Genomic DNA, 12,960 nt, shown 5'->3' on the forward strand with positions numbered 1-12,960 from the left:
GACAGCGACCCCGGGGGCATCCATGACTCCAGCCACTGTGTGAGAAACTGCTCCATATTGCCTTTGGCACAGCTCTCTGGAAAGCCGAGAAAACGGAGGTTGTTACGCCGTGCCCGCCCTTCAGCATCCTCCACCCGGAGCGCTGTGGTCCGCTGCGCGTCCTCCATCGCCGCCATTCTCTTCTTCAGGGCACCTACATCCTCTTCCACCACTGACACCCTGGACTCGGCTTCCGTGATTCGTGCCACTGCGTTCCTAAGATCCTGGCGCAACAGGGTTACGTCTGCGCCAACTGCCCCTATCTTTGCGTCCAGCATGTCTCGCGACTGGGTTATAGCCGCCATAAGGGCTGTATTGTCCGGCCCTCCTCCTGATGGACCACCCCCCGATGATCCAGGGCCCCCACCGGGGCCAGTAAATTTGTCGATGGTCACCTGCTTGGTGGATCCACCACCTCCCCTGGTCATGATCGCCCGGGTGGATGAGGGCCACTAGGGTCGCCGGTCCACAGTCAGGGAGACCCGAAAGAAGCCTCTTCGGTAAGGTCTAGTGGCAGTCGAGAATTAGGGGGGGGGCAGACTTCAGCCACTTCCCCCAGGAACAGCCCCCCCAGCCGCCGCTGACCAGGGCCCCCCCGTGGCCCACGTTGCCTTTCAGGAGGTGCGAGGACTCCCAGCGTCCTGCACTGCTATGCCAATAATGTCACTGAATAGTGGGCCCGGGGGGTGGGGGGGGGGGCCGGGGAGGGCCACTACTTACAGTTGCTGCTCGCCGGGCCGGTCGCCCTACGTCTGTCCGCCTCCTACCAGGGTCTCCAGGGGATGCCAGTCACTCCTCTAGGCCGCCGGCCCCGGCCCGACACGAGGCCGCGAAAATCGAGGTCCCGGCTGCGCCAGGTCACCAGGCCGCCTCCGCTGCCACAGTCCACTCGTGGCGCCTGTGCCTCTCTCCGGCCCAGCCTGGCCCCAGGTGAAGGATCGCCTGTAGTGTCGCGGCCTCAGGGACAGCCAACACCGCGGCCGCTCCCGGGCCAGGCAGCGCACCCTGCCGCTTCGCCAAAATCGAGGCCCCGGCTGCTCCGCGACCACCAGGCCGCACCTCGCCCCTCTCTGCTCGGTTCTGTCCGGGGGCACGAGATCACCCCTGAGCCCACCGGATGACACCCGGCGCCTGTAGGAACGTCCGTCGCGGTCCGGTAGTGGGTTTGTGGGTTTGGGGACAGGATAATTCGTCGGATAATCGGCGGGCCGGCGGGAGCTCTAGCAAGCTGCGACCGCCATCTCTGCTCGCGTAGCCACGCCCCCGGCCCCAGCCATTTTTAACAAAGGAAATGTGTACAGTACCTTCTTGTAGATCTTCTCAGCCAGAATTATGATGTTGCCAGCAGAGTGGCGCAAAAGTGATGCATTTATTGAAGGACTAGACAATGTGAACACCAAGAACACAGCTATAGTGTGCAGCGCCTGCTGGTAGATTGATGTGCGCGCACGGCCAGATCAGCTGAGCTGCAGCCCTTTCCCACTCGCTAGGCGTTGTTTTATAATAAGTCCCGCTTGCCTGTTCCCGCTCTCCTGTAGTTCCCCTGGGGAGCGACGTGTTGTCGTGTGTTGTATTTTGTTTTCCCGACCTCCTCGGGGCTCAGACATCTCCGCCGGGCTGCGATGCAACCTCCGATCACCGCGTTGTCTGTTGTCCCCCCGGGTCCCGCTCGCCTCAGGCTCCACTCTTGCCGCCAGACCCCGTTCTCCACCGCCGAGGGATCCCCACAGCGCACGCCGACCTCCGCTCCAGGACTCTCGGCTGGACGCTTCACTCTGCTTCGCAGTGCCCATATGCAGCAGCAGGCAGCGCCTCACGATGCCTCCAGGCTGCACGGCCCCGACAGGCAGTCTCCGGGCACCCGCCCCGCGGCCGGAGGGGTCCCGCCGATCCGCTCTGCATGGTGTCGTGGCAGCTTCTCGATCAATCCTCTGCCCTCCTTTGCACCGCGCACCTCCTTTGCACCGCGCAGTGAGCGGTCGGGCCCCGAGGATGCACGGGCACATGCAGTGTCTCACCGCAGCCCGGCGGGCTCGGAGCCTCCGCCACAAACCGGGTGGCTCACGGTGCTTGCTCCCAGTGCAGCCTCGCGCCAACGCGTCTGTCCCCCTCCGTCTTGAGCCGTGTGCAGCGCCCGCAGTCGCGTGGGCTCCGGACCTCCGTCCCAGGTCCTGTGGTGACACGCAGCAGCCCGGCGGGGCAGACTCCAGCTACGGCCGCTCAGGCGTGTGTGGATCCCTCAGCAGCACTGCAGGCTCCAGCCGCCTCCGTCCCTCCGCACCGACTCACCGAGCATTCCTCCGTCTCGGGGCTCCAGCCGCCCAGTCTCGGCAAGGCGATGGGGGTGTCTGAAGGCGAGTGTCCAGGAGCAGTCCGGCGAGGATGTGGGGAGATCGCAGGTCTTCGCAGGCTCCCGATCTCCGTCACACAGGTAAGCGTGCAAACCAGTTACTTTTGCAATCCAGTTACTTTCGCAATCCAGTTACTTTTAAGACTGGTGGGTGCAAGCAGGGATAAAGCCCGAATTGGGATCCCATGCACTGGGAGCTCTTACAGAGGAGCTCCTACCAGGCGGCCATCTTGGGACCAAAAAATAATAATAAAAAAAAGGATAATGTTACTTACCAAGTAAGCATCTGTTCTTGGCATGTAGAACTGTAGATTCACTTGCTTTGCACACTACTGCCATCTCGTGGTGGCTCCAGATGTTTGCAAGTTGTTTTTCTACGAAGAAGTCTTTTTTAGACACAAGTTAGGTGACTCCTCCTTTAGGTGGTAGTGCGCATGGGCATCAACCATATTATTAGATTGTTTTCCCACAGACTGTGAGAATGGAGGTAGTAAGTGAAGAATAGAAATGTCTATGCGTATGTATATAAATTAAGAAAACTGCAACAGGTATATGTATCCAGGGAGACGGGTGGGCGCATGTAAATCTACGGCTCAACATGCCAAGAACAGGTGCTTACTGGGTAAGTAACATTATCCGTTCAAGGCATGTGAGCTGTAGATCACATGCTTTGCATAGACTATACAACAGTATACTGCCAAAGCGGTGGCTAACCTGTAGCTCTTGCAGTTGTTTGAAAAAGTGTTTTAACCCCTCCAGCGCTGATGACAAAGCCAGCTCGTCATGGGCGTTACCTGCGCTACGCGGATGACGAGCTGGCTTTGTCATAAATAGCGCGATTTTCAAATTTCAGCGCACAGCGGGAAAACCCGCTAGCGCGGTAGAGGTTAAGTACAGCCTGGCCTACATTAGCTTGTTGCCTTGCTAACACATCTACACAATAATGCTTGGTGAATGTGTGCGGCCTTACAGATGTCAGCTAAGGGAATATTTCCTAAGAAGGCCATAGTAGCCCCTATTGTGCGGGTGATATGCGCTCTAGGGGGTACTGTCAAGGTTCTTTTCGCTTTCACATAACATGTTTGGATACATTTCACGATCCATCTAGTAATACCGAACTAGATATGGGATTGCCTTTTTGTGGTGTCGAAAAAGCAACAAAAGCTGTTTTGTCTTACAAAAATCCACATAAGTAGAGCTCTTCTAACATCTAGTGTGTGTAGAGCTCGTTCTACTACAGAATCAGGTTGAGGAAAGAACACGGGTAACTCAGCTGATTGAAAAGCAGAAACCACTTTAGGAAGACATTTGGGATTGGGGCGAAGAACCACTTTGTCTTTCTGAAGTTTAAAGAAAGGCTCTTGTATAGTTAGTGCCTGGAGTTCATCAACTCTCCTTTGGGAAGGGATTGCAATAAGAAAAGCAACCTTCCATGAGAGAAATTATAATTGACACCTGTGCATTGGTTCAAAAGGTGGACCTATTAGCCTTGTAAGAACTATGTTTAAGTTCCATACTGATGCAGGTGGTACTCTTGGTGGTATTACTCACTTTAGTCCTTCCATAAAGGGCTTAATCACTGGTACCCTGAATAAAGAGAAGTGTTGTCTGTTTTGTAAGTAAGCAGCTACTGCTGCCAGATGCAATCAAATGGATGTGTAGGCTAATCCAGACTGCTGTAAGAGATAACAGATGATGGTTTGCAGTGAAGTATCAAGGGGATTGATATTGTTACAATAGATAAAAAATTGTTTCCATTTTGCTGCATAACATGGCCTAGTAGTAGCTTTTCTAGCTTCCTTTAGGATATTCATACAGTCTGGTGGTAATTGTAAATAACCAAACTGAATGACTTCAGGAGCCAAATTGCTAGGTTGAGTTCTTTGGTATTTGGATGCTGATTTCTCCATGGCTCTGAGTGAGGAGACTGGAGTGTAGATGCAGCTGTTGGTATGGAACTACAGAGAGCTCCAGCAGGGTGGTGAACCAAGGTTGACATGCCCATGTGGGAGCTATAAGAATCAGGTTGAGGGATAATTGTCTGAGCTTCCGAACTAAAAACGGAATGAGTGGGAGAGGCTGAAAAGCATAAGCAAATATCCCTGACCAGTTCATCCACAGGGCATTGCCTTTGGAGAGCGGGTATGGAAACCTGGAGGCGAAGCTTGGGTATTTTGAGTTTTGAGCTGTGGCTAACAGGTCTATAACAGGTCTATGTGAGGAAATACCCATTCTTGAAAGTAGGGAAAAATTATTTGGGATGAAGTTCTCACTCGTGGATTTGCGGTCTTTGTCTGTTGAGAAGGTCTGCAATCTGATTGTTTACTCCTGGAAGATGTTCTGCCAGGAGATACATTTTGTGATGCATAGCTCATTTCTAAATGGCTTGGCAAAGGCGTGACGGTTGGAGAGAGTGTCCACCCAGTTTCTGTATATAGCAAATAGCTGTCGTGTTGTCTGTGCGTACTAGGACAGCTCTGCCTATTAGGTGAATTTGAGCGCTTGAAACACTGCTAGTAGCTCCAGGTGATTTATAGGGAGACTCTTGCACTTCAGATTCCGTAATCCCTGGATTGTGTGACTTTGTAGGTGAGCGCCCCAACCAGTAAGCCATGTGTCTGCTGATGGCACTGTCTGGTGAACAGGGTCGAGAAAAGACCGCCGTTTGGATACATTTTGTGGGTTCCACCACTGCAGAGAGCGATGGGTGCGGCCATCTACCAACACCAAATCGGTCAACTGACCCTGCAACTGGTTCCACTGACTTGCTAAGCATTCTTGAAGGGGACACATGTGAAATCTTGTATGGGAAACAATTACGATGCAAGACACTATCATCCCTAGCAGTTGCATGAATACTCTTGCTGATAATGATTGGTTGGGCTGCAACTGAGTGAGAAGGGACTGAATATTGTGAATCCTGGTGGAAATGCTCTGATAGTATGCAGAGGTTTAGTTCTCCGAGGTCTAGAATAGGTCTCAAGGAGCCGACCTTTTTGGGGATCTAGAACATAAAAGAGTACATGCCTGTCCCTTGAAATTGTAACGGTACAGGCTCTATGGCTCCTTTGGACAAGAGAGACTGGACCTCTTGTTGGAGTATGTGTAAATGTTCTGGTGACAGTTTGTGAGAGCATGGTGGAATGTTTGGAGGATTGTTGGTAAGCTCCGGGCAATAACCATGTTGGATAATTCCTAACACTCATCCGTCTGTGGTAATGGATTGGCAAATGGGGAGGAATTGTAGAAGACGTCCCCCGACAGGTGTTAAATGATAGGTGGGAAGTCTAGGCAAGTCACTGCTTGTGGGGGAAGGGGGAATTACGTGGTGCGGAACCTTTGCCCCGACCTCTGCTGTAGCTACCTCTGTATCCTCTTCTAAAGAAGCCTCTTGTAGAGGAAGATTGATTGCTGCCTTTATACGAGGCGGCAGTATTATCGGAGGACATTATTTTTGACCCTCCGTGGTAGAAGGAGCGACGAAAGGAGCCACGATAAGGAGGCTGCAGAACTCCCATCGACTTGGCTACTTCTGTATCTTTCATTTTTTTCCAATAACTTATTTACTTTGGGCCCAAAGAGATGTTCCTTGTCAAATGGAGGATTTAAAGTAGACTGATGAACTTCAGGTTTGAAATCAGAAATCATCAACCATGCATGCCGCCTTAATAACACACCAGTGTTGATTACTCTAGCTGCGGTGTCTGTAGCATCTAAAGCACATCTAATTGAGAAATTGGAGAGGAGCTTCCCTTCCTAGACTAAATCTTGAGCTTTTACTTTGTGCTCATCTGGGTTATATTGAAGCAACTGCTCCATTTCGTCCAAGAGTGCCCTATCACACCTGGCTGGTAGGGCCTTGGTGTTGGCAATGCGCCAATGATTTGCTGCTTGGGTGGGTACTCTTACCAGAGGCGTCTAATAGTTTTGACTATTTGTCTGAAGGGGGAGCATCCCCTTTCGTTTGTGAATTGGCCCATTTACAGGCATTAGAGACAACCAATGAGTCTAGTGGTAACTGCCCTTTAAAAAAAACTGGATAAGAGGGAGCAGGCTTATATTTTTTGTTTATTCTGAGGGTGAGAATACAAGCACGCACAGGATCTTTAAAAATATAATTGGCATGTCTCATCATACCTTTGAGTATATGTAGAGTCTGGCTACCCCTATGTGTGCTACTGAGCGTTTCAAATAAGAAATTTTCCTCTAGAGATCATTTTTTTAACTGTACTCCATGATATTCTTCAGCTCTAGGAAGTGATTTGAGAAATCCTACATTGTCGTCAGGAAGGGAAGGCTATGCAGGGTAAAGATCTGGGTCACTGTCTGTGGGTGAATCAGCGTTGTAACCTTTCAAGGGATCGATTAGTAAAATACTGTTGCTCCATCTCCATCATTATTATCAGGTTGTGGTAGAGAGTTAGTTGGTGTAATGAGTAAATGCTCCAAAGGTGGAGAAGATGGTGCAGGGGAACATGGTGGAGGGGGAGGAGGAGAGGGGTTAGTACTTACAACCTTCCTCTTCATAGGAAAATGATTAAGGGTGTCCTCTGACTCAGGTTTGCGTTTCTGAGGCAATTTAGTAAGAACAAGTCCTGTAGCTGGATTCATATAAAGTTCCTTTTGTTTTGGGTTCGATTTGGGTGTTTGGACGTCGAAAACTAATCCTGCAGCTTCAGAGGTGCATTTTTGGGTTTTGGCACCGAGGATTTCGGTGCTGGGGTAGAATGACTTTTTGACGCGGAAGGTTTTGGTTCCGAAAAAGCCTGATTTCAGTGTCAATGATTTAGGTTACAAAGGTTTTCGGTTTCGAGCCTGAAGGTTTTAGCACGGTGCCAGACTTTAGCTGACTCGAGCCGAAGCCAGAAGGCTTTGTGACGTGTTTCGGTGCCGAGCAGGAGGGAGGGGGCGCCAGAAACATCTTCTCAGTGCCGACCATGGCCTGAAGGCAGGGGTGGGACTGAAGCCTTTTGTTTGGGCTGATGTGGATATTGAGGCAAGAGATTTTCGGTACACATGGGAAGTTGACCTTGTGGCGATCCTGGAATAGATGCAAGTTCTTCCTCTGCCCCTTGTGCGTCAAATCCGTGCTCGGATCCTTCACCGAAGAGGTCTGGTGTGTATTTGACGTTTTGACTCTGCATTTTGCAACGTCGAACCCAACGATCGCAGAGCGTTTTCTTCGATCGAAACGATCTACATGTGTCGCAATCTGTTCTTTGTGCTTCAGAGACAAGTTGCACACTTCGTGCGAGTCAGTGCACGGATACTTGACGCGGAACAGAGGACAGAATTTGAATGGAGTCCGTTCCATTGACGGTGAGGTGGACAAATGCGGCTAGGCCGGACAGCTTACCTGAAGTTTTCTAATCGAAGTTTTCCTCGACTAATACGATACGCGGAGAAGTAGGATACGTGTTCCAAATAATACCGACGCGGGTAGAGTGGATTGCACACAAGGGGAACCCGAAGAACGTTTTTGAACCGGAGCGCAGCAATACACGTCCAAACCCGATGGCGAAAAAATACAATCCAACTAACGAGTCGATGCCCATGCGCACTATCACCGAAAGGAGGAGTCACCTACCCCGTGACTGGAAAAGACTTACTCAAAGGCAAACAACTTGCAAACATCTGGACCCACCACTAGAAGGCAGGAGTATGCAAAGCATGTGATCTATGTCTCACATGCCTCGAACATAATGTTCTAACCAAAACAAATGTAAATGTTCATATTTAACATATGCTGCTAGAATGGTCCATATTCACTTATGATTCAGAGGAATACAAGTTTCTATAAAGACACACCACATTCTGAGACAAATATGTAAAAGAAGAAATGCATGTTATTAGTTTGCACTCAATACATCAAATACCAGTGTTGGTGTTTACTGTGATTCTGAAAATGCTGCTTTATCTGCTGCTTTCAAAATGATACTCTTCCAGTATGAAGCACTGTCAAGTAGTTTATTTATGTGTGTCATACTAGGAAGTGTACATAACAGGCATGCTTTAAGCAGAGTTCTTTGCAAAAGTTGAAAATGGCACAGTAGTGGCCAACTTTGATTGTAATTTACCTGAAACACAGTTTAATGGTAACCTTCTGGGGGAGACAGCTCTAGGATGTTTCTTGCTGACTTCTTCATATATACGAAGCATGTCATCTATGTTACCTGGCATCCACAAAGCAAAAGTCATATGTAAAATATTAAAATAAAACACTATAGAAGAATGGTGAACAGCATTATTAAGCATGCATTCAAAACGATAGCAATTTAGAAAAGGGCTCACATTTTGATTAGACTTTCAAATACCTAAATTCCAGTTGGAGATGTTTCTCATACATTAGCACTGGCACTTTCCAGACATATTTTAAAGTCTCTCTCAAGTATAATCGTACTGTACTGAAAAGGTAATAAAATCAAAGAGGTGATGTAAGTCTCTTTGTAAAGAATGGAATTTTACTCATGTGAGGAAATGCAGATCATTTAGATTTTCATGGATGATGAATTACGTATCAAAAAACAGAAGCACTATTTGTTTCCAACAAGACTGTTAACACAAGTCATTTCTAAATTGAAAATAATACATAGATAATTTGCTTTTTCGGACTAAAACTATATGATTAGGTATAATAACTAGTCCAGAGTTTCAAACTCAGAACACCTAAACAAAATCAAAGACGTCACTAATATATAGATGAAAATGTCCTACCACATACACTTTGCATGGATCAGTTTCAGTTATGAATAGTCATTGAATGCACAGGCGGTAAAAAATTCAGCTACATGCATTTGTGTTAATATGTGTTTTTTAATCTATAAAAAAAGCATGTTCACCACAGTTTCATGGCACCAAGCAATAACACAGTAGATTACATGTACGGCAGCACAAAACAGAATGAAGAAATCAGAGTGAACAAATAACCAGATTTTAAGAGACTTCATGAATTTTAAAAGACCGATTGGTGTGGAGATTGGGAAGGATTTGTAGACAAGGAAGTTGCCACCAAGCAAGTTCTGTTCCCACATCAGACTCTCCTGGACTTAGGCAAACCTAGCACTGTCTATTGTGCTCAAAGAAGGGTTTATCCAGGAACACACCATGTAACTTTGGGCACCAAAAAGTAGGGGGAGTTCTGATGAACATGTTTGACGGTGAGTAGCACTCGCTTACAAATAGGTAACCTGTGCAATGCTCATTAGAGAAGGGGAAATATAGTTGGGCCTGGATAATTATGGCTGACGAATTCTGAATTTAATGCAGCTGGGTAAATTAGCATCTCAATAGCACATAGAAGATAGAATTGTAAGGGTCTAAGCATTGGGAAATGCAGAATTTTGTCTGAGGGTGCTTACCTGGAAGACTGCAGCTTACATTTGTTTGCTATCAATGTCACAGGTTGCAATCACATTTTTGAAAGGAGCAGGAAGCAGCCTACTGCAGCAATCAGGTACCGGTTCCCTAATCAAGTCTATGATGAGCGCTTCTGTGTAGGTGTGAATATCTTGGAGAACATTTCTAGTTGTCCACTCCACTAACAGACCAGAAAGAGCTGAGCAGATTTAAGTTTAAATGTGTGGCTCTGAGTCTCTGTTTTGGTGTGCTATAAGAGCATAAAGATCAGCTCTGTTTCATTCAAGTACATGTAAAAATGGATCACTGTATAACGGAGCAATTTAGTCAAGGCTGTGTACTAAAGTTGAATAAAAACGTTGCATAACTATATTCTGGAGACACGCCAAATTCAACTAGTTAGGCATCGAAGCTCAAAGCGAAGACAGCAGCTATTTACTGTCGCCTATAACTGAAAATACTTTGGAATCCATGTGGTAACAAATCTTATGAATCTACTCTACTTATGAAAAAAAAACACTCAGTTCAGTGGATGATGAAAAAAAAAGAGCTCCAAGCTCCTGTTGCAATGCAATCAGATGACTGAATACAATTCTTTTGATAGATATGGGCATCCACTAAACAAGAAGGAAATATATATTGTTAGCAAGCTAAGTCTGAAGATGGAATCCTGATAGACTATAGATGATGTAAGTTCATGGAATGATATATATATATATATATATACACATACATTCCTCAAAGAGCGGCGTTCCAGCGAGCACTCAGGTCAAAAAACACAACAGGGTCAAATCCGTTAGATCAGCATAACCAGTTTTATTATATTCATAAACCAGTCGCCGTGACGCATTTCGCGCTTTCACAAGCGCTTGTGTGAATATATATATATAGCACGTAGGGAATGCTATCAATAGCATTCCCTACGGGGAGATGCTCAGGCTTAGGCACATCTGTAGTACAGAGAGTGACCTGAAAGCGGCCCAAGAACAGAGCAGGCAGCGCTTTCTGGAAAGAGGCTATAGGCCCAAAATATTGGAACAAGTCATCACCAAGACCAGATTGCTTGATCGTGACCAACTGTTGTGTGTTAAAACCCAGGCAGATGGCACCTCCAGAGCCAAATCAGGTCCCAACACAGACAATACGCCAGAATTTCGACTAATAATGGGCTTCAGCAGTCGGCACAAAGAAATAAACAAAATAGTACAGGCTAGCTGGCCACTTTTCCTAAATGATCCAGTATGTGGACCTCTGCTCCCGCAGAGGGTGTCCATTACCCATAGTCGAGCGCCATCTATGAGAGATTGTTTGGTTGCTACAAACCCTGAAATCATTGAAAACACCTCATGGTTGCAGATTCACAAAGGGTTTATACGTTGTAAAACGTGCAAAGCTTGTATACATGGGGTTAACACCACAGCTTATACAACTCCATTTAGCCAGAAGTCTTACAAAATAACCACATTTTTGACTTGTAAGACGGAGTGCACCGTATATGTCCTTTCATGACCATGTGGCCTTCGCTACATCGGTAGCACGAAACTGCAGGCCCACAAAAGAATCCTCCAACATCTCCGCGCAATAACTAATGCAGACAACACATATCCAGTAGCAAGGCACTTTAAGGACTTCCATTAATCAAATAACAAGAGCCTTAGCTACTTTCTGATTGATGCTATACCACCTAGCAGAAGAGGCGGAGATCGTGAAAGTAAACTTAGGAGGCTAGACACTAGGTATATTCTACAACTTGATACCAAATCTCCGAATGGACTGAACATTACAGAAGACCTTTACACATGTCTCTAAGTGTTTAGCTGCCACTATTGACCTAAGATTTGACAATTAACCCAGTTATTCAGCTACCTTCTTCACCGGTTCAGTTTAACTTTTGAGTAGTAGTCAGTCTCACCTATTTTAGTGTCTCTGAGCCCTTTTCAGTTTTCCATATCCTCGAGTAGGTACTTTCGTACAAATAGTCTTTTCTAATTGTATCATTTAAATCATAGTACTTAGAGCAACATAAATTAGCTGAGACCCTCCGTGTAAACTCTTAGGTTCATATTCGGAATCACCATCATTGGATGTTCATTTTTATCGGAATATTTTATGGATATTCATATTGAATGCATTTTACAGTTATATATATTTATATATGAAAAGTTATGTATGCATTTAACAAAATATTTATTGTACATCATGATTATGTGAACCATAATAACTGACCAAACAAGTTTACATTTGGAGAAAGTGTTTACGTTGACACAGTTATGATAATAGACTTAATCTACTATTTTTGAGGTTTGGGAATTCACAAAGGCCCAGATCATAAAATGTATTTCACTGTGTCTATATATTTTTTTTATGTTTGCAAGCTACTACACATTCTAGCATTTTACAACATGCTCATGTGGGAACTGGTATTTGACATACACGTGGACTTTATATTTTAAACAATTATTTGTTTTATTAGAATTTAGTCTAGGGAGAAATATATGTCATCCACTTGCTCTGAAAGTCAACTGTGCATTCATCTTGAAGATTTGGTAGGACATGAGGATAAGATATTGGTATTTCACCGAAGATGATGGAGCATGCAAAATGCAAAAAATATCTATACCCACTCCATTCAATTGTATTTGACTATAATTTATACATTATGACATTAGGAATTATATATTTCAGCTGTGTTATTAGCAGGAGTGATTTTTCAAATACAGACACAATTTGCACTTTAGCACATTGTTTTTATAAACCTGTTTTGGGGAATTGGGTTGAGACCACTTGAGTCGAATCGTATTGCGGAGACAATTTTTAAAATTTACGACTAAATATGATAATGATTTACATTTATTCTCATTACATTATGTTTGACATTTTGATCAAGATTATTTTATACTGTTAAACATTTTAGACCACAAGTTATTGTATGTATTTTACATGTATATTGCTGCTATGGTCGACGAGTATGTCTTTCAGCTCTATGATTGGGCTAGTCACGTGGCTACCACAATTATTTTGCATTGTCACTTTAAAGAGCACTCTTTAGGCAACACTCACTGTCGAGTGAACAAGCGGCTGAGTCTGCGAACCGCGTCTTGACGTTATAAGGAATTATAGATCTTTGATGCACATATTTGGGTCCGTGTACAGATTGCGGCAAGCGGCGCTCTTCAGCGAGTCTGTGCGAGTTGAAGCTTGGAACTTCTGATATA

At 45.8% G+C, this 12,960-nt stretch overlaps 1 protein-coding gene across 1 annotated transcript in view; it reads right to left on the bottom strand.

The window, feature by feature from the left end:
• Positions 1-12,960, bottom strand: part of NAA16 (N-alpha-acetyltransferase 16, NatA auxiliary subunit) — a 587,644-nt gene that overhangs the window by 328,919 nt on the left and 245,765 nt on the right. The window contains exon 8 of the mRNA XM_078657379.1: positions 8,467-8,562. Within this exon, the coding sequence (XP_078513505.1) occupies positions 8,467-8,562 (96 nt within the window). The remainder of the gene's footprint in view (positions 1-8,466; positions 8,563-12,960) is intronic.

This window comes from Lissotriton helveticus, chromosome 8 (genome assembly GCF_964261635.1).
Source record: "Lissotriton helveticus chromosome 8, aLisHel1.1, whole genome shotgun sequence".
Lineage (NCBI taxonomy): Eukaryota > Metazoa > Chordata > Amphibia > Caudata > Salamandridae > Lissotriton > Lissotriton helveticus.